The 22,989-nt window shown below is 38.9% G+C and overlaps 1 protein-coding gene across 1 annotated transcript; it reads left to right on the top strand.

Annotated features, from left to right (window-relative positions):
* The first annotated feature begins 5,521 nt into the window (after positions 1–5,521).
* On the top strand, positions 5,522–22,580 carry LOC134497669 (uncharacterized). Its single transcript, XM_063303481.1, has 6 exons — positions 5,522–5,622; positions 8,743–8,899; positions 10,049–10,209; positions 10,863–11,057; positions 13,038–13,216; positions 16,465–22,580. Exons 1-6 carry the CDS (start codon positions 5,568–5,570, stop codon positions 22,006–22,008), a joined length of 6,291 nt encoding a protein of 2,096 aa, XP_063159551.1. The 5' UTR covers positions 5,522–5,567; the 3' UTR covers positions 22,009–22,580.
* The last annotated feature ends 409 nt before the right edge of the window (positions 22,581–22,989 follow it).

The raw sequence follows: 22,989 nt of genomic DNA, 5'->3' as shown, positions 1-22,989 counted from the left end.
TGTTAACTGTACTTAGAAATGTTCAAATGTCATGTATCAAACAGGTAGGGAAGTGTTTAGAAATAAATGGCAACCAATTCAAACATTTAATATAATTTTACAATAAATTGTCTATGAAGCCTGACTTTGGGTAACCCTGTATATATTAAAATTTAATTATTGAAAGTAGTGTATTTATTTCTTTCCATTTATTTATGATGGGGTCACACAAATTCTTTCATCATTTTGTGGTGGTACCATTGAGTTGAGAATGACAGAAGGCATGAGACTATAACATTGGTCTAGTATACTAAAAGGGACGCGGTGGCGCTGCGGGTTAAACCGCTGAGCTGTCGATCGGAAGGTCGGCGGTTCGAAACCGCGCAGCGGGGTGAGCTCCCGTTGCTCGTCCCAGCTCCTGCCCACCTAGCAGTTCGAAAACATGCAAATGTGAGTAGATCAATAGGTACCGCTTCGGCGGGAAGGTAACGGCGTTCCGTGAGTCATGCTGGCCACATGACCCGGAAGTGTCCTATGGACAACGCCGGCTCTTTGGCTTTGAAACAGAGATGAGCACCGCCCCCTAGAGTCGGACACGACTGGACTTTACGTCAAGGGAAACCTTTACCTTTACTAGTATACTAAAAGAGATTAGAGTTCTGATCTAGAATCATATGGGTGCAAATAAAACTACATGTTATTTGAACATTTATTTATCTGTTATATTATAATCTACCCTATAAAAAAAAGTTAAGCAAATTAACTTACTGTCACACTCTGTAATAATACCACTGTTTTAGGGCATCTCATTCAGGACATTTGAATTCAAACTGAGCTCCAATCCAGCCATTCTCACAATTTTGGCTGTGTCTGGAAACAGAATTAATCTACTGCTATGTTTGTTGTGTTATATATGAGATCACAGCAAACCTAGTTTAGTTGTTGTTGTTGTTGAAGCTATGCAGCTGTGCAGAGCTTCTGGACAGACCATTTTCCTACTGGTAGGAATTCTCATCTCACTTTGCCTGTTCGTTCTTGCTGTGGATGTTGTCTTCCACCTTTTGAGATCCATCTTTTGAAGTCAGTGGGAATGAAGACAGTTACAGGTCAGCTTCACAAAGCTTTAGATAGATTGAGAGATGGAAATTGTGCTGTAAATATTGTGGTGGGGAAGTTGATTTTAAAAGAACAAAATAGATTGGAGGAAGAAACATCAATAACCTGTGCTATGCTAATGACACTACCCTGATAGCCAAAAATGGAAAGGATCTGCAAGCCCCAGTAATAAAAGTCAAGGAGCACAGTGAAAAAATGAGACTAAAATTAAATATAAAGATCAAACTAACGACACAGGTACAACAACCAGCCTTAGAATTGACAATGAAGATATCTAAGTGGTGGATATCTTCTGCCTTTTAGGATCAACCATCAACAGTAAAGGAACAAGCAGTCAAGAAATACATTGCAGACCAGCACTTGGTAGAGCAGCCATGAAGGTCTTGAAAAAAGATATTCAAATGTGTCTAAGCCTACAAAGATCAGTATCATGCAGACCATGGTATTCCTTATGACACTCTATGGGAGCAAAAGTTGGATTCTGAAGAACCAAGATAGGAAGAGTATTGGCATTTTTTGAACTTTGATGTTGGAGAAGACTCTGCAGAATACTGTGGACAGCCAAGAAAAGAAATAAATGGATCATCAAACAAATCAACTTGAGTTGTCACTCAAGGCACAAATGACCAGGCTCAAATTGTCTACTTTAGACACATTATGTAAAGACCTAGTTCTCTGGAGAAGGTTCTAATGCTGGGAAAGATGGAAGGAAAGAGAAGAAGAGGGTGACCAGCAGCAAGGTGGATGGACCAAGTTACAGTGGCGATGAGTACACTGTTGGAAAACCTGAAGGACCAGGTTAGGGACAGATCATCATGGAGAAAATCTACAGTATCTGTGTGGTTGCTAAGAGTCAAAATGACTTGATGGCTCATCATCATCATCATGAAGGGCAATAGGCAATACAAATACTTTAAATAACTCAAAGGAACATCCGTACATTCAGGAGGTTTATGATTTGAAGTCTAAAGTCTATCTCTAATATACATATTGTTTGCAAATTGCCTAGAAGCATCTGGTTCTGCTCTGCTTGAAATAGAATTCTGATAGTGATAAATCATTGGGCTAATAGCTCTTATGTTCCTATGAAATTATCTTTAAAGCCTGGGAGTTGCCGGGATTCCCATGTTAATTACACTGTAATTGTTTTGTTAATCAGTAGGAAGAGGTCCTGTGCATTACATCAAAATGAAGGTTACCTTCCTTTCCTACTGTTGCCAAGCTGATCCACTGCATTCCTAAACTGTTGTGATCTCATTGTGCAGATTGATTCTAATGACAAACTCTTCTTCTAGTGAAGCAATATTCAACTATAATTTGCATAAAAATAAACCTTACCTGTGTTACAGTAACCATATGGAGTGGGATGGTGGTGGTGGTTAGGATCCAAACTGATATTGAGGAAATAATTTTAAGAGGCTACCAAAAGCTTACAAAATAAATGCATACACCTGAAACTTGCATCTATTTATTAAATCGTCAGTTGATCTCTTAATGAGGTGGCCTCAAAGAAGTTCAGCTATAACTTTCACTATAGCAAAATTTTCCTAATGAATACTGGGTTAAATTTGTGATTATACAATCAAGATCATTACTCAAATTAATTGGTTTGTAATGTCATCAAGGAGTAAGAAGTAGGAATTTACGTAGGTGGGGATAACATTTTGAATGCAGGCAGCTACGAACAAAGGAATGCTTTATAAAAGGAAGTTCCCTTTTACTGTGATAAAATCAAGAGGAATGCAACATAAACTGGATACTAATGACTTAATTTGAGCAAATGCTCACCATGGATCTCAGAAAGGAACAGATTTACAATGCTGGAATATGTGACAGAGTCCTGGTGCTGGTGATAGTAATAATCAAGCTGATCACAATTTGTGGTGTTTTCTGCACAAGGAAAAAAACAGTTTCTCAGTCTTTAATACTACCTTTTTCATGTTCTACCAATCTGCTTCTGTAACACAAAATGGAATATTAATTAGCCATTAGTTCTCATTATTCCCTAATAGGTTTTACAGAAATAAAAGAATGACTTCCAGTATTTCATTTTTAATATGTATCCTGGTTTCTGTACATGAGTGTCTGCAAAGGGGAGGAGGGGAATAAGAGCTGGCAAATGATAATATGCACATTATGTTGCAAATGATGCAACCTATATATTCACTGCAGACAACATGACACAAGTACTAAGCAGCATCCTTTGTGCAATGATATCATAACGCATGTGTTACCATTTGGACATCATCACACCTTGATTTAGATACTATCGTATAGATAATTAACTGTTTTGTGGGGCTTATATTCAAGCTGAGAGTTAGAGTCAGATCCAAGTATCAAAGGACTTCTCTATAGAAATTGGATATAGAATATGGCCTTAGAGTCAGGGTAATGAAAAAGTGACAAATGCTTAGCTATTTGTTTAATTAATTAATTTTGTATCTGTTTTTGTATTTACTGTCTTGAGGGAGTACCAGGCACAAGTGGGATTTTGTGTCCTGAATGTTGTGATATTAACAGTAAGTACATAAGATGTACAAAAAGTGAAAAAGACAATGGAAATATTCAAGTGTATCCTGTAAAAGTAATTGAAAATGGTATAATAAAAACATGAGGATGAATACATCCCCCTTTTCCTCCAGAATTTAAATTATTTTCTTTAAATAAGAATTAATTGAGCTATTTAACTTCAGGCACAGTACTGGCACCACATTGGAATTTATTTCAGATTTCAAATTCTTTAAGTCTGAATCTTCCATCTTGTTCCTTCTGGATGTACTGAGTTTCAGTTCCCATAACTTTTGCGCAAATATGGCTAGCAATTATGGCAATACCAGTCTAAGGCACCAGATTTGCCAGGTTGGAAATACAAAAGGGTAAAGTCTCCTTCAGGCAGTGCAACGCCTGATGGCTTCATGGACACTTCTGGGCAGATTTTTCTGGTATGGCCTCTGCCTTCTTCCAGGCTGTCTTCTGGCTTCCCAATTCAGTGTGCTACTGTGCAGGTAGTCCTCACCTACCAGTTGGAGCCAGGAACTCTGTCACAAAGTGACGTGGTTGTAAGGCGTGACATCATGTGACCTTGCTGACTTAGGACAGCAATTCCAGCAGCCTCAGTTGCTGTTGTTAGGCAAATCCCATGCAGTCACAGAGTCCTGCAGTCGTGTGATCGCAATTTGCGACCTCCTGCCAGCTTCCCCATTGACTTTGGTTATCAGAAGCTGGTAGTGAATGTCACAAATGACGATCACATGACTGTGGGACACTGCAACATCGTAATTGCAAGTCAGTTGCCAAGCACCCAAATCACAATCATGTGACCTTGGGAACCCTGTTGACAGCCACAACTATGAGACCCATTGTAAGTAATCCTCGCTCAGTACCGTCGTAACTTTGAATGGTTGCTGAATGAGTGGACATTAAGTAAGGACTACCTGTATTATTTCATGGAGGAATCCCATTTAACATTAGTTATGCTCAATTCTGTTTAGCTTCCAATACAAGACAGGATTGGCCAGTTGGAGCCACTGCTGAGCTAGTCTAAAAACAAAATCTCTAGACTCTTTAACTGTGATCATTTATTTTTATTTCTGTATATAGATCTCATAGCTAACCTAAATTTTAATTTTAATATTAGTTAAATATAATACTTAAGTGCTAAAGTGTTAAACTGTAATGAAACTATCTGCATACATGTTTTAATCCAAGTTGCAAACCAGGACTTCAGGGGCCTTCTAGTTGTGAATCTGCCACAATGCCACAAAAACAGAAGGGGAGCCAGGGGGTGCCACAAGAATGAAAGAGGGTGTCCGCTTCAGCCACAGCGGGACTCCACCCCAACTCTAGATAGCAACATATTAATTGCTATAAGCAGAATAAAACACTGAATAAAATTTTGTTCTTAAAGATAGTAATTGGCATACTTCTTTACTGTCAATGTTTCACAATTTCTCTGCTTGAATTTAGCCTTATTTGAGATGATTGAAAGGGCTATTTCAAATATCCTTGATCAGGTGTTATAATCTAGAGCAGCATTTCTTAAAGTATGGATCTAGGACATCTGGGTGTCCCCAAGACCCTCTCAAGGGTCCTTGAAAGCAAAATTAATTGCCAGCCTATGTTGAAACATAATACAATATTAAAATCCCATCAATCAATTGTGAGAAGTGGTAACAGCAGTGAATGCATCAATTTTAATTTTTAATACAGTAAATATTAAAATATTTATTAAGATAAATATAACCCATACAAACAAAATCTCTTTTGAGTTCATAATTTTTAAAACTGGGAAGAGGCTCTGAGAGAATAAAGTTTAAGAAACACTGATCTAGACCATTTCTGCTGGTAAATTTATATTATGTTTCAGAGGAATTTGCAAAGTGACATAAATAACTACTTAAAACACCTTTTTTCTCCATCAGGAAAACTGCTGTATTCAGTATTCAGCATAAATAGAAGGATCAAGGGAAAAAATGGCACATGAGAATGAAATAGCTATTGTGGGGATAGGATGTAACTTTTCTGGAGGTAAGAATCACTAAAAAAAAATTGTACCAAAAATTATACAACATGTGCATTAACAAAAGCTGTAAGTGTTTTTTTCAGATTGTTCTTTACAAACAAGACATGCAGGTTATCTACAGAAGGACTTATGGTTATGAAGTTAAGTATAATAAAACAAAAGTCCAGCATTATTTGAGAGCTGCTGCAATACTTTTTAGAAATTGTTTCTGGCATGTAGTTGGATGAATGATTGCAACATTTGAAAACAGTTGTTAAGCGTGCTGGAAATTCCACTGGATTTGTTCCATTATAAATCTGGAAATTTTGAACTTTTTAAAATTTGCTTCAAGTACTTGGTTTGCTTCCACAGTAAAATTAATTGTGGATACTAATTTTTCTATCTTTCTTCCACTTAAGATGGTACTCTCAGAAAAAGGTTAGGGAAGGAAGAATACTCCTTCTGCTTCTAACTCTACTGTAGTGAAAAAATATGAGATGTTTTAAAAAGGAAGCTGACAGTGGGATTGACAGCCTCTTAAGAAACTTAAGTCTGTTCCCTTCTGATGCCAAAATATGTGCCAAAGTACACTTCTACTACTGGAAAACTCGTTAATGCTTCAGTTTTACCTGTGATCGAAACCTTTGCTTCACCACAATATATTTTAACAAGTGGTAATATTCCAACATCCTGCATATTATGAATGATCAAACACATGGTTTGAGAGCCAGTGTGGTGCACAGTGACCACGAAGACCCAGGTTTTAGTCCACCCTCAGCCACAGGAGCTCACAAGGTGTCTTTGGGCCACTTTCTCTTGGCTCAACCTACCCCGCAAAGTTGTTGGGAAAAACAGGAGGAGGAAGCACTTTGGGCTATCTTTGACGACAAGACCCCCAAGGAAGAACATGGTTCCTTAAGAGTTCATCAAAACTGAACTGCTGTACAACGTCTTCTGAAATGTAGGGCCCAGAGTTTCACATTTGGTAATGTAATAGCCCTCTATGGAAGGAAAGGAAGGATTGGCCACCTAAACACTATGCCTTTTCTACTGCAAAGTTATGAGGTACAAGATACATATCATTCTTCAAAAAATCTAACACAACTTGGTTTTACCTCAAGCCTTAGCTTTTCATTTCCCAATAGCTTGTCATTTACAGCTGTGGGATATTTATCTCTTAGGCTCACAGTATTTCATTTAAAATCAAAACTACTTGAGGTACAAGCAAAATGGAATGATTTGCCCTTTTCAGGTAGCTAAAATAGCTTCTGTATACATTCCATTTTATACTTTTTCTTATTTATTCTTTTTCTTAGTTCATATCTCATGGGCAGCTGTCCTGAGATAATAGCTACCTTCTTTCCCCAAACAAAACATAGTCCGTCAAAGCATATTGATTAAACTATACATTCTGAAGGTAGATTAAGATATTTAAAAATTAATATAGGAGAAATCATACTTTCAAAATGTGAGATTTTTATGCCTTCTTTTCTATTGTTCTTTTTACAATAATCTGTCACTTTCTGCAGATCGGCTATGTAAGGAATATGCAATAAATTAATGACTTTGACATGTTATTATCCTTTCTGGCTCTCGTTTCAGTGCTACTAGATGCCAGGCCAAGAAACATAAGATACTTTCAGCCAATTTTGCTGACAGTCGAGTCATAAGACTTTCCAGCATAATTGGTTTATGTGACCAAATTTTATTTCTTTGGAGATTGTATTTGATTCACAATTATCATCCAAATCAGATGACATTCCTTCTTCCTTTCCTTTTCTAATCTGTGTGTGTACACGCATGCTAAGGGTGAACTGTCTGAAGTGCCCTGAATAATAGTGTCATAGCACATGATCTCCTGCGATCGAAGTCAACCACAAGACTTAGTTTGGTGATGCAAAAGCTTCATTTCCATATCCACTCTCCTATTAGCAAAGATTTAGAGCAGAATATATGAGAGGGCTTCTCTTAAGGAAAACAATTCCAGCTGCCACTACATGAACTCATAATTTATTTGTGAAGCATTTTGTATTGTCCTCTCTATGTAGATGCTCACCAGGAATTATTATATCCATTCTTTACTAAACATCCAGGTCATTTGGATTCGTTTTATCTTAAGTTGTTACTATCAGACCAATCTGATTTTATTTCACTGACCACAGCCAAGTATTGTTCTATAGTTCGTACAGTACAAGTGTAGATACCATAGTATCTCTTCTAATTTTTCTTAGATTTTTTAGAATTTTAAGTGTTTTTCCTCTTATTCTAATTAGATGTGAATCTTCTGTTTTATCTGCTGGTCCATGACCAAATAAAAATTTGATTTGATTTGATTTGATTTGTGAAGCACAGGTGAGCCAGTTTTAATCGCAAGGAAAACAAAGCAGCTTCTGGTATGGATTTATGCTCAATATGTTTTATTAGTATATTTTCTTTGTTTATATAAACTTTATTAAAATTCTACACATAAAAATAAAAAACACAATACAGAAACATATATAGAAACATAAACCTGCAAATACAAAACTAAACATTAACTAAAAAAAATCCATATAGTCCACTTCCACCCTTCAATTTCCTCACCAATCCATTAATCATTTCTTATTCTTTTATACCATTGTAATCACTATTTAAATTTTCCATTATCTCCCTTTATTTAATCTATACAACCCTTTATCATCAAGCTATTTTTCTCTACTGTTGTAATATAATCCATAAACAGACTCTAGTCTTTAATAAAAGCCTCTGTAGATCTCTCTCTCATTAGACATCTCTGCCAAGTCCATAACCTTAAATATCCAATCTTCAACATCTGGGGCTTCTTAATGTTTCCATTTCTGTGCATTTAATAATCTTGCCGTAATGTTTTATTAGTATATTTTCAAACGCTTGATAGATTTCAGACAGGGCAAAAAGCAAGGCCTCCTGGTCTCTGGGTTACATTTTAGAGTGCCCCCTGAGAAAAAGGGGTGATTCCAGATGCATTGGAAGCAGGGGTGTCCACCTGGAACAGGGATGGGACAGGGATATCAAAGCCCCACCTATTTTCCCTTAAAAATTCAGGTAGCAGGGACAAGACTGAGATGGCAATTAGTCAATATATTTAATTACTTCTCTCCGTGTGTCTTTGAATCTTCATGGCCTAGGTGAAGGCTACAACCGTTTGTGGAGAGTCCTGGAAAGTGGCAAAAATTGTGCTACAGAAATACCTCGTGAAAGATTTAATGTTACAGAGCGGCATGAGCTTGGTGATGACGGCAGACACAATAAAATAGGTCTGCCTTGTGCTGCTCTTCTTGAAGAGTAAGTCTTATACTTTAAAAAATCATTTGTGCCTTGTAAGCTTGCAGACAGAAAATGGTCCATGTGTTTCTTTTTGAATAGATTGTATAATTGCTTGTACAAAACAGACTATATGTATACTGTGCGTGCATGTGCGCGTGCATGTGTGTGTGTGTGTGTAAAACTACTTTTATCCACATTAGATGTGCTATTTGAGATGTCAATGAAAGCAACATTGTACAATGCAGCGAAATGTAGTTTGCTGCTGTTGGACAACTCATGTGTACTTGGGGAAGGAAACTTTGTAAGGCTAGCATTTTCTTCTGTCTGGCTCCCTGGCTTCCAGCTGCAGAAAAACGAACATGAAAAGCCCTCACAGGACATATAATTTCCCAGCTTCATAAGGATAGGCAGATAAGAGAAACATAGGGGGTACTCATGGGCCTAAAACTATGTGGTTGGGCCTGATCGGAAGGATCAAGCCAGAGTGTATCTTTGAGATGTTGCCCTCAGATGGGGCAAAGATTTGGAAGAAGAGAAGAATCAAGAAGCCTAGCCAGCAGCAAACAAGCAGAAAGAAGAAGAAGTAAAGACTTTGACAGAACAGAAATAGAAAACAGAAGCTAAAAAAGATAAAAAACAGATTGAACTCTGTAGAAAAAAGGAGTTTGGCTCTACAAAGAGTGATAGTAGAAATAAACAGAGATTAGGACCACAAAAATGTAAACATCAGCCATGAACAAATATATTGGGGATACAGAATGGAAAGATATGAAAATATAGTAAAATTGGACTTCAAAGAATATAGTGTAGATAAAGAGCTTATAAAAATAGTTAAAGTAGAAAATACTTTTTTATTAAGATTAATTTCTGTACTAGTTGAAGAGACATATAATTTATCATTCCTTTTTTATCTGTAAGCTTTCCTTTTGTAAAATAAAAGTATCTCCTCCAGCCACCGAAGGGAGATACAAAAACCCAAGCAAATGTCCGTATTTCCAGTGCTGTGTGTCTTTTGAGTCTGGGTCAATCTGGTTATTGGTGGCTCAAAAAAGCTGCAACACGCTGCTGTCAAATAATACTGAATAGTGCAAGAATGTCCTATTGTGACCACTTATGTGTACGTGATATATCATGTAATGTCTCAGGTTTTGATTTTTTTAAAAAAAGGTTTAATGCATTTGACAATAAACTGTTTGGCATTAACAATGAGGAAGCTGAGCACGTGGATCCTCAAGAAAAGCTTCTCCTGGAATGTACCTACCGAGCACTCGAAGATGCAGGAATTCCTACTGAAAAGATCAGTGGCACCAAAACAGGGGTTTTTCTTGGTAAGAAAATGTATTCTGATCCATAAGGCTTGTCTAATTTCACCATTTTAATATGGGGGAGGCTAAGCTCTCCTACTTGAACATTGATAGATCCATGATCTATGAGTGCCAAACTAGATTTTTAACTATTTACATTTTTAGCACTAGTGTTCAACATTTTTTTAAAAGATTGGGTGCCAGTGAAGTAGGAAGCTGGATTAGACCCACTGCATAGGGAGTGAGGCATTAGCTAGTTGTTCTTACCATGGACTCTGTTGGAATAAACCTCACAAACAGCAACGTGGAAGGAATGGTGGATTTCTGGCTCAAATGTTACAGAAGGAGCAGAGGTCTAAAATCAACTCTCATCATGGATCTGGTAAAACTCATCTCTCCTCTGACTATTTAGTAGGGAAAAACAACCCCGTTTCTTGGGATTAAAAATGAGTCATTTACGTATTGTAATCTTCAAAATCCAAGTTACAGGTTTATCGTGAGAATCCTTTAGATTAGAGTGCTGGAAGATTGCATTGCTCAAATCTTTTAGTGGAAGGATGCACAAAATAAACCATTTGAAATGAGAAGTGAAAATCAAGAATAAAACAACAGTGCTACACATAGATTTTGTGCTGGCTTCATACTGATTTTAAAAATGGTGATTTTTCTACCTACAGGTCTAATGAATGAAAACTGTGGGTGCAGGGCAGTTACCAAAGGAAATCACGATGATGGTACAAGGACACTGACAAGCACAACAGCTAACAGGATTTCATGCACTTTTAATCTGACTGGACCGTCGCTAATTATTGATACAGTTTGCTCATCATTCCTCTCTGCTTTACATTTTGGCTGCAAAGCCATTAAACAAGGTATTGGAATAGAGACCTAAAGAACGCTAATCAGCTGTTGTGTTTTGCATTCAGGATACTGTAAGATCTTCAGCTATGACACCTTGGGAACCATCAGTTGGGGGACAGCTTCACAAGTGTGCCCTATTCTTGCATGTTTTCATTCATATCATTTTTTCTATTTCCACTGTTCAGTCGGTGAGTAAAATAACACCACCTATGCAGAAGTGATAGATCTGCAGCAAAAATAAATAAATTAGGAAAAAACAGGAAGATGGAAGGTTAGCACAGGGAAAACTGAGACTCCTTAATAGCTACAGCATTTAATAGTTCTGTTGTTTAATAGCTATACTTACAATTTAATATTTAGTAGCATTAATATTAACGCAAACCATTCAGAGAGGTGCTTTGTCAAATGCATTGTTAAAAGCATCCATATGCCCCGTCCTCTCATTATGAAATCATAGCCACTTTGACTGCCTCCCCTGCCAACATAGTCTGAGCATGCATGGCCATATATAAACAGACTTAGATATGCTGGTTATGACCTTTAAAGCCTTACATGGCATGGGGCCAGGTTATCTGAGGGACGCCTCTCCCCAGTTCCATCTACCCATCTCATTAGGTCCAGCAGGAGGGGCATGCTGTGGGTCCAGTCAGCCAAGGAGTTTCTTTTGGCAGGACCCAGGAGGAGACCCTTTTCGGCTGGGGCACCCACCCTCTGGAACATCATTCCCCCCCAAGGTGAGATTGGCCCCAAGCCTGTCGCCTTCTGGAAGGCCCTTAAATCTTAGTTTTGTCATCCAGCCCGGGGATCCCATGGAAGTGTGGAGCCCATTAAATGATTGCATTATGTTTAAGTTCAGAATACACTCTCCCATATTTTATTATAGTTTTTAACTGTTTTAATTGTATTTTTAATGGTTCTGTTTTTAATTGTTTTGATTTTTTGTTTTTTTTTACTCTGTACACTACTCATATTCACAATGTGCGATAAGCAGCTATATAAATTTAATCACTCACTCATTCACTCTTCTACCAGGATTGCTGCAGTAGACTGTGGCTATCCCAGCAAAATGTCTTCTGTCCAAGTACATGCATGATTGAACAATATAAGGAGGCCCCTGAAGTGGCTATGCCAAAGAGCCAAGGGACTATGGCCTCTGAACACACCTTGAGCAGGCGGCTTAGAGAGTGCAACAACCCCATCCAAAGACAAAGATGAAATATCTGTATGTGAAATGCAGCACACAGTAACTGTGCTTTGTACTGCAACATTTCATTGCATGTTGGGAACACATAAATATTGATTTTAAAAATTTAATTTTGGTCGTCACACTGTCTGGGTTACCTTGAGCTTAGACTTCCTAGTGGAGAAGTTTTTAGCAAAAACAGCAAATTTGTAGCACCCTAAAATTTAACGCATTTATTATCACATGAGCTTTTGTGGATCACAATCCCCTTCATCAGATGTGTGGCGTGAAGTTCTTAGAGGAGTGTTGTATCTGCACAACACAGCTGTTGTTTGCAAGGTGAGAGAGGAGGAGGAGGAAAGAATGAACAGAGCGATGGGGTAGACTTACTGACAGATATTAAAGGAAGCGTTAGGTGTGAGACTGTATGTTACATTACATTCTGTCTTGTTTGGAAAGGAACACATCGGAGAGGAAAGCATTCACCTTCACCATTTTGATGCTCTCTTGGTACATTGAGATTGCAATTCTTAATGCAAGGCTGTAGGAGAGCAGATAAAACTGTTAAGTTCAGTGGAATGATTGATCTTTTTAATACAGCTATACAGCTCTGACAAGACACAAGTTCAAAACTTTCTTGATTATTTAAAATTCTGTCTGAGGATGAGCTGGATCTTGAGAAGTAGCAAAAATTAATCTTGCAAAACTTTAACCAGAAAAGGTCATCATGCCATGTGTTAATACAAATGGGATACAGTGTTTCGTTTTTGCTGATGTTAAAACTCTGTTGTGCTTTGTGTACATACAGGAGACTGTGAATCTGCACTTTGTGGAGGAGTGAATTGTATTATGGATCCTGGGAAGTTTCTGTATCTTAACAAAGGAAAAGTATCTGATGAAAGGACCAATAAACCATTATTCAGAAAGACAGATGACTATGAAATAGGAGAAGGCTGTGGCATTCTTTTGTTAAAACCACTGAAAAAGGTAAGGTAGTTATTTTGGACTGCCCATTTTCCCCAAAAGTAGGAAATTCTCAGAAATATTCTACAAACTTTTAGCAGTTCTATACCTAAGCAGTATGAAAACACTGTATGAGCCCAGATCATTGCCCTGTCCTAAGCCCCTTCAAGTCCTACAGTAACAAGAATCCTCTCATCTCCACTCCGTGCAAAAGCAAATAAAATAGAGATGTTTATATTATACCACCCCCACCCCTGCACACACTGTCAGGCCCAGCTCAAGAATGACAAAGAATCAGTCCAGCCAAACTCCAGTTCTTTATTTGCTCACACCGTACAGACAGAATCTTGCCAGACTAAAGCAACTCTACCTAACCTAAGGGGAAATAACCTGGGAAAGCTCTAGGGCAGAGCTATTCTGAATCTCTTAGTTTTCCCACAACTGCCTCCTGGACTATGATTCCTTTTATCTTGTCCCCCTTCTTGGAATGTGCTCCCTCCTTCCTGAGAACCAGTGGCATTACCGAAATCCACCACGTCACCTCCCCCTTCAGAGATGCATTCTGTAATGCACACTTTGTTACTTCATATGTATGTGTTACTCTGATTGTGCAAATAATAATAATAATAATAATAATAGTAATAGTAATAATAATATCCAAGTGGTTCCCATGAGGGCAAGCTGCAAAGCTGTCAAACTACCTTTCCCCTTGAAAGATCTGAGGTTCAACAGCTGGAAGCTGGGGTAACACAGGGGTTCCTGCAAATAAGGAAACAATCCATCCTGAAGCTCCCCAGAGCTACAGCATTTAAACTAAAAAGGCTAGTTTTATCATGGGTTCAAATACACCACAGCAGAGGTAGGAATAAATTGGCTCTGCTTTTGAACACAGCTGACATAATGGTACTACAGAAGACTGGAAATATTGTCTAAATGGTACCAAATCCTCATGTGGAAGTACCCTGATTTTCCTTTGGCTGAGTTGATCCCAGAGTTGAACAAAGAGTTTCTGAGTTTCCTAAAGTCCTGAAACCCCTTTTGTTGACAGGGAAAAGTGAGCAAGGTTTAGGTTTCTCCTTCCCTTATCAATTTTTTAACCTTGTATATTCTCCCATCACAAACCATAAAGAGCTTTGGATCCAACAGATCCTACACCCTTCCAAATAATCCTACCGTTCTAGCTCCTGGCTGGTTTATTTTGTTCCCACTGTGACAACCAGGCTTTCCAGAAAACAACTGATTCTGAAGCTTGGCAGGGTGGTGGTGAAAGTTGGTATCCAAAATTTGATCTTCATTTCTGAGATCAGAACTCTCTACCTGATCTCAAACAGGAAATCAGGAAGAAAATGGTCCTGGAATTTCTTCCCAAAGATCATAACTTTATATTCTTGCAATGTTTTCAATGTTTTCTTTATTTAAATAGGTATAAGCAGGACGTATTAAGATAGAGAAACCTGCTTTCAAACCAACACATTTGCATGTGATCCCAAAATTCTCCCCTTTCAGTCCAAACCAGTATCCTGTAGTGAATAGTATGATAGCAGAACTGTAAAACCCAGGGTTTAAGACCTCTCCTAAGCCATGGAAGTTCATTGCATGGTTTGGGCCAATCATTTATTCTCAACTATATCACAGGATAAAGAATTGTGAGGGTTGAAGGTGGCCCTTTTTTTGGCAGCCCCCACAACTCTCTCTGGCCCCTTGAAAATCAGTCATCTGATTTCCTAGTGGTTTGAGTCTAGAAACACATGGAAACTAAACTCAGTTTAACCTACTTGAAAAAAACAAAAACAAAGAAAATTCCTAAAATTCCATGTTCTCCCCAAAACAAGAAAGACTAACTGAAAATCCTGGTCTAACGCACATACAGGTAGTCCTCCACTTACGATGGCAACTGGGACTGGAATTTCCATCATTAAGTGATGTGGTTGTAAAGTGCGACCACATCCGCTTAGTGATGGCAATCACTGCAGTCCTGGTTGCCGTCATTAACTGAATCCAATGGTCATTAGGCGAGGGAACTTCCTGCCGGCTTCTCACAACCGAAGTGGGGAAGCCAGCTGCAAGTTGCAAGTCCCAGGCCTGCAGGCAGGTATGTGGCTGCTGCTGGGTGGGGGAGGGAGCAAGAGGGTGTGTGGGTGTGCGGGTGTCAGAGAGGGTGTGTGAGATATGAGGGAAGTGTGCAAGAGGTGTTGTGCAGGTCACGGAGGGGGCATGAGGATTCAAGGAGGTGTGTGAGAAGTGCTGCACAGGTTGGGGAGGGGGTGCAAGGGTGTGAGGGGGTGCGCGAGAGGTGCCGTGTGGGTTGGGGAGAGTGCGTGAGGGTTGCATGAGGTGTTGCGCTGGTCGGAGAGGGCATGAGAGGGTGCGCGAGAGGTGCCATGCCGGTCAGGGAGGGTGTGCAGGTGTGCATGAGTGGCTAGCACAGTGCGAGCACAGAGCAGCTGTGGGAGGGTACGTGGGTGGGGGAAACTTACCCCAGTGACTTGTGACCTTCCCTGCCGATTTCCCCACTGACTTTCTGGGGAAGCCATCAGGGAAGCTTGCAAATGGTGAGCATGTGATTGCGGGGTGCTTGGCAACTGGTCATAAGTGCAAACAGGTTGCCAAGCACCCAGATTGTGAACACATGACCTCAGGGGCGCGGAGACTCCAAGGACCAGTCATAAGCACCATTTGTCTAGCACTGTCATAACTTGGAACAGTTGCTGACTAAATGGTCGTAAGTCAAGGACTACCTGCAGGTGAAATATCCTTAAACTTGTGTTCTTGTCCTAAACATGGGAGCCTTCAGTATTCAATACTAGATATATAACATACATTACCATCTGCTCCAATATGCTTTGAGACAAATGCCTTGAATATATCTGGGTAATATATCTGGGTAATAATATAAATAAAGAAAATATGATACAAATTGATAAATACAAGAAAGAAAATACTATACTGGGCAAAAGGACAAGGATGAATTTTAGTAATTTGATGCTGATACTGTTAATAAATGTCAATATATAGTCAAATAAAAAAAATACAGTACATGAATTTAAATTAAGAATTTTTAATATCCTCATCTTGGATTTTATATTTTATATTTACATTTATATTTAAGAAATACTGTTTTTATTGTATTTTCATCTGTATTTATTTTTAGTTTTATTGTAAACCGCCCAGAGTTGCTCTTTGAGTGAGATGGGTGGTGACAAAATTCGAATATAAATAAATAAAATAAAAATTACATAAAGGATTCTTTACAATTTTCTTATCAAAAACAGGCCCAAGAAGAATTCAGCAAAATTTGGGGTGTCATCAGCGCCAGTGCAGTCAGTCAGAATGGAAGATGTGTTGCTTCAGCCACCCAAGGAAATCCAACAGAACAGGAAAAGTTATTGCTCAGCATTTATCCAGCATGTACTGATCCATCAGCAGTTCAGTACATTGAAACACAAAGCACAGGAAACTTTGCTGAAGATGCCACTGTGGCAGACAGACTAGGCAACTATCTTGGGACAAAAAGATCTCCTTATCTTCCCCCTCTCAAGATTGGTTCAGTTACAGGGAACATAGGATACACAAAATCAGCTTGTGGAGCAGCAGGATTGATTAAAGTTCTTCTCATGATGCACCATGGAAAGATTGTCCCATCCGTGCGCTTTCTGGAAGGAATGAATAGCACAAATATAGAGAGATTAAATATCTCCGTTCCAACCAGAGTGGAAAACTGGGATGACTCGGGTGAGTTTGGCAGAATAGCTGGGATCAACTGTTTTGGAAGTAATGGGAACAATGCCCATGTGGTTGTCAGACAAATTAAACAAACACAGGATTCACTTCTAGTCAAAAGACCCACGGAATTGTTCGTAATCTCAGCAGCTTCATCTAATTCTCTCAGAAAGACACTGGCAGACACTGCTAGACACCTCAGCATAAATGACTCAACAACTCTCCCAAATCTGGCCTATACGTCTGCATGTAGAAGAAGCCACAAAAACTGTAAATATCGAAAAGCATTTGTGGCATCCTCTCTTCAGCACTTAAAAAATCAGCTGGTCTCTGGTGCTGACGTAGAAACAGTTCCATTAAAGAAGCTTCCACAACTAATTTTTGCATTCTCCAGTAATGAGCTGAATTTCAAAGGGATATGCAAAACCTTGCTTAGACTGGAGCCAGTTTTCAGAGACAAGTGCATTGAAATAAAACAATTATATCAACAGTTGACACCCATTCCAAATTTTGAATTAACAAGGAGCGCAGACGCGGATTTGTCCAGACCTGAAATTGCCCAACCCTTGTTCTTCATGCTCCAGGTGGGCCTGGTTGAGCTTCTGCGGCACTGGGGAATTAAGCCTGTTGCCACTGTGGGACATTCCGTTGGAGAGGTGGCTGCTGCCCATTGTGCGGGCTTGATCTCCTTGGAGGATGCTGTCCGAATCATCTATCACAGGAGCAGGCTACAGGCTAAGGTCACCAGAGGCAAGATGCTGGTGGTGGGTAATATCCCCATTCAGCAGGTGTCAGCAGCCCTTGAAGCATATTCAGGACAAATCTCTGTTGCAGCCATTAACAGCCCTCAGTCTTGTACATTGTCAGGAGAGGCAGAGTCCATCAGTGCCCTCCAAAAACATCTGGCTGAAAAATTCAGCAAAAGAAATCCCTTTCTTCATGTTTTAAATGTGCCGGTTGCGTATCACAGCCATATGATGGATCCAGTACTAACAGAGATGGAAGCCAGTCTATCTGAATTAAAGAAAGGGAAGTTAGCCATTGAACTAATTTCTACAGCAACCAGGAAGGCGGCTTCAAATGGTGATTTTGTTACTGGCAACTATTGGGCCAGACAGGCTCGTGATACTGTGGCTTTCGCAGATGCTTTAATTACATTAGCAAAAGATAAGGATGATATTGCATTTGTAGAAATTGGCTCCCAAAGTGTATTGCAGAGTTACATCACTGAAACATTAGGATCAAAAACCAAGGTTTTCCATTCCATGCAAATTGACCAAGAATATGAAGCCCTTCTTAATCTAGTAAAAGATTGTTTTGAACTTGGATTCAATGTAGATTGGCAACATTTTTATGAAGGGTATCAAAGCATACCATCAGCTTTTCCCAGGTATCAGTTCGATCATCAGAAGTTCCTGTCACGTTGGAGCATTAATCAGCAAGAAAGCTATAAAAGTCCAAATTCAAGTCACCCTTTCATTAGCAGGGCAAATGAAGAGAACTCAGAATTCATCTGTACCATTTCTGAGTCCCTCATGCCATATTTATTTCAGTACAAGCACCACAGTAGAGCTTTAATTCCTGATTCTTTTTTTGTGGAACTTGCTTTGGCAGCTGTGATGACCAGCTCAAAACCAAAGGTACCCTTACGTTTTTGTCAGATGAATATAATTTTTACTGAGTCATGTATTTTACATGAAAATTCACAAGCTTTGAAGATAAAAGTTGAGCCACAGCAAAACTGGTCAGTATTCAGGATACACTCTGAATCAGGTCATAAAGTTTATGCATCTGGACAAGTCACAAAAACTCCAGAAACACTGATTGAAGAAAAAGAAATTTATCTGAAAGATATTTTTCAGAGGTGTAGCTCTTCTGTTAACAAAGATGAGGTTTATGAAGCATTGGCACAGCTGGGGCTCCATTATGGCGATCATTTTAGGCAGCTGAATGATTTGTTTTATTGTGAAAACTTGAAAGAAGTTGTAACAACTGTTCAGCTGAACACACAAATGGTTGAAGAAATGCATGAGTATTATATCCATCCAGTACTCTTAGACTGTTTTCTACAAATGGTGGGTGTTCTGGCTTCACTTATTTCCAAGAACAAAATAGTATTTCCTTCCAGCATAAGCAGCTTGGTAGTTGCTCAATGTCTACAGGAGGAAATGGTTATATATTTAAAAACAAGCATGTCCACCAATAATTGCTTACAGTTTTGTGGTTGCTTTACAGATAAAAATGGATCTGTTTTAGCAGAACTGAAATGTGTCCAGGCCACTTTTATAAAGGAAATTCCTAAGAAAGAAAATGATACATTGTTTGAAAATAATTGGAAAGAAATAACTTTTGATCAAACTATGCAAAATTTACCCAAAGCACCCAGAGCTGTGGTGTTCACTGACAAATTTGGAATTGCACAGCAACTCAAGAATTATTTACATAGTGAATCTAAATTTCTTACATACCAGGAATGGGAGAAATTACTGTTAGCCAAGAGAACAAACACCAGTGCACAAGCTAAAATGAAGATGGATCTGCAAAGATATGATAATGTTTTGTTTATGTGGGGTATCCAAAAACTGAATGAATCTTTACCAGAGAAAGTGGTGAAGTATTCAGTACGATGTTGTGAGGCTTTTCGGCAAGTTGTTATTGCATTAAGGGAGAAGAAGTCCCACTGTTCCATTACAGTAATCACTTATAGGACATCAGGAAGAAAAGTAGACCACATAAATACTGGTTTTGTTTTGTATGGTATGACTCGAACTTGTATGGTTGAAGTCCCTGAAATCACATTTCAGATAGTTGATATCAGCTCTACAAACTCAATAGATATCTCAGCTTTAGCTGATGTTTTAGTACAATATAAAGCTCAAGATTACCCAGAAGTTTGGATTGACGAAGGAAGAATTTACTGTTCTGAAATCAGGCGCACCCAGACTGAATCCACTGCCTTCGATGTACCTTTTGAGTCACTTCAGAATTCAGAATTGTGCAGTTTGTACACCAGTGATCCATATGTTATAAACAAGCTCTCAGCAGAAGTCACCAGTCCACATACTCAGCTTGGCAGTCACAGCGTGGAGATTCAAATGGACAAAATGACCATTCATTCAGAAGACTATTTTCCTGTTAGTGTGTCCAGCTGTAAATACAGGGAAACCTTGTATTGGAACTCCTACACAAAAGGCAAACATCAGGTTTTAGCATTAGATTTTAGTGGGACTGTAACTGCAATTGGTACTGAAGTGAAAAAAGTAAAAGTAGGGGACCATATTGTTTCATGCTACCCAGTTTCTGCAGCTACAAAAATTAGTATTCCTGAAGCAGTGTGTTTCAGGACACAAAAATTTTCCTGTTTTAGAAATTCACCATGCATGTCATTCTTCTGGCTAGCAAGGGAAATTCTGCTCCAAAGACTGCCAGTGCCCAAACATAGTGAGGTGTTAGGTATTATTTCTACTGAGCCTGAGTCAGTTTTGTGCAAAGTGCTTACCATTTTAGCCCAGGAATCCGGATGGCATACTATTGTTACAGACCATATGGCTGGACTATGGCAACGTGTTAATCAGAGCAGTGCTCTGATTTTCCTACCTCCACTGAATGGTATCTTTAAGGAGGGATTAAGCTGCCTCTTCCATCTTCAAGATGTTGTACTGATTTACGGTAATAAACAGCCTGAACGCTTGCAATATCTGATTGATCATGAAAATATCCGCCTCCATAGTATCAACCTGATCAATATTTTTCAGAAAGCATCTCTGATACGGTCTCAGAAGGAGATTGACTATTGGCTTAAATCAATAAATATGAAACAATTACAGCATCTTCCGTCCTCCATTTTTCAGCATACAGGCATGCCAGAGAGATCAGATATTGAAACATCTTATTTCAATTGTAAACAAGTCCCCATTGCAGTACTGAAAAGGAATGAGAACAGTGAGATCTCAGATATATCAATCATTGAATCAGGTAAAAGTTTGTTTAAACAGAATGCCATTTATATAATCACAGGGGGACTCACTGGACTTGGCTTTGAAACAGTAAAATTTGTAGCTCAGAATGGTGGAGGCCACGTTGTCATACTTTCACGGGGCAAATCAAGTCCTCAGGTGCAGAAAGAAATAAATGATCTTCAGGATCACTGTGGCTGGAGCAGAATAATCAGCCTGCAATGCAATGTGATTTTCAGTTCTGAGGTTGAGAAGGCTATCAAATCTATCAGCAAAATCTTTCCAAACTGTCCAGTCAAAGGGATATTCCACAGTGCTATGGTTTTAAATAATGGCCGTCTTGAAACCCTCACAATGTCTCACTTTGAGGAAGTTCTAAGTCCAAAGATAGCAGGAGCAATCAATCTTCATCATGTCATGAGAGGCCATGACCTCGACCACTTTGTGTGCTACTCATCTTTTTCATCATTTCTTGGAAGCCCAACACAGTCAAACTACGCGGCTGCCAATTCTTTTCTGGATCTCTTCTGCCATTACAGGAGAAACTCTGGCCTTGCAGGGCAGTCCATTAACTGGGGAGATATAAATACTGGAAGTCTACATGGTCATCGTCACGATCAGCACCACAAGTTACAACTCCAAGTTTTAGAGGAACTTCAAGTAAATGACATTCATGAACAGCTCAAAAGAAGCTTAATTCTAAACAACTGTCAGCAAGCAGTGGTGAAACTGAATTTGAAAACCTTAGCTGACCATACTTCATCTCAGAATTTGTCACTGAAGAACCGTTTCTGCAGCCTTATTTTTGAAGAGATGGGTAGTAATTCTGAATTTACTTCTGAAACTATACCCCCAAATCTAGGACCTATAGATTACATTATCTCACTTTTGAAAAGCTTGACTAATACATCACCTGGTGGCTTTTCAATGCGCACACGACTTTCATCACTGGGTATAGATTCTATCTTAGCCATTACTCTGCAGCACCGTATCTTTGTGGAAAAGGGAGTGGAGATACCGCTTGTGAAGCTACTTGATCCTCATTCAACTGTATCAATGTTAATCTTGTTCTTGAAAGAAAATTTGCAAAAAACAGATTCTAATGTAGGTGAAGATATTGATGCTGGGAGCTGGTTATAGGAATCCTTTTCCTGGTCTTTTTTCCAAATTAATTCAGCTATGGCTGAATTAATGTTTTATCAGTTAATTAAATTTAAACCTCGAAAATAGCTTAATTACCATGCTAATAGTTATTGTTGTGGAAATAAACCTCTATGTATGATAGGATCTTGACATACATAATATTCTAGTTACAGACATGAATAATATAGAACACAATGTATGTATAATAAAGGTGGAGGATCTCACCCAAAGAAGCCCAGATTTGAAACAATTAAAGCAAAACCTAAACTTGATACCTCAATCAAATCTAAGCTATCAGACTAACACATGGACAGGGAGAATCAAATCATGGGAAAATCAATTGCTACAGAGTCCATCAGCAGTGGGATGTTTCTACTATCAGGAGGGCTTTTAAAAAGAAAAAATAATTGCTCCAGTTTTTCTTCATCTTCTGCCTTTTCTCTCACAGAAGGAGCAGGAAAATCTCTTCTCAGTTTGAATCAAAGATAGATAAGCAGAAGCCCTAATCCCCAGAAATCTGAGGTTGGAAAGCCAGCAAAAATATAGCAGCCTAGGGACTAATGCAAACTAAATGTGGATTAGAATTTTAGGTATTTTATGGAAGCTGATTTGAGCTGTGGTGCCTTTGTTCTAATCCATTCTGACTGTGAGGTTTGAGTCTGATCCTGACTCTGAAAACAAAACTTACCTTGAGCCAGAAGGGGAAAATGAAACTTATCCGGAGGGAATTGGGGAAATAGAAACCAGGAGTGACTCAGCAGAGCGGGAGAAATTGCAGACGCTGATTGGACAAACTTCGGAGGGAGGTTTGAAAACTCCAATCAGTGCTCGAGAGAGAAGAACAGAGAAGCGTGTGAAGCAAAAGGCAGCCTGATTGGCTGCAGAGGAGAAATGGCACAGAAAGGATTGTTTTAAAAGGCAGGCGCACCAAGAGCAAGCTGCCAGAGTCAACTGATCCTTTGAGCTCACAGCCTCTGC

The sequence above is a fragment of the Candoia aspera genome, chromosome 4 (genome assembly GCF_035149785.1).
Source record: "Candoia aspera isolate rCanAsp1 chromosome 4, rCanAsp1.hap2, whole genome shotgun sequence".
Classification (NCBI taxonomy): Eukaryota; Metazoa; Chordata; class Lepidosauria; order Squamata; family Boidae; genus Candoia; species Candoia aspera.
This window is presented reverse-complemented; position numbering and strand designations above follow the sequence as displayed.

What these genes read in the sequence shown, in the direction of transcription:
- LOC134497669 (XM_063303481.1), top strand. Translation starts at nt 5,568, where the DNA reads ATGGCACATGAGAATGAAATAGCTATTGTGGGGATAGGATGTAACTTT. An exon ending in CTGCAAAGCCATTAAACAAG is followed by an intron (nt 11,058 to 13,037) that starts GTATTGGAATAG and finishes GTGTACATACAG; the next exon opens with GAGACTGTGAATCTGCACTT. An exon ending in TGTTAAAACCACTGAAAAAG is followed by an intron (nt 13,217 to 16,464) that starts GTAAGGTAGTTA and finishes TATCAAAAACAG; the next exon opens with GCCCAAGAAGAATTCAGCAA.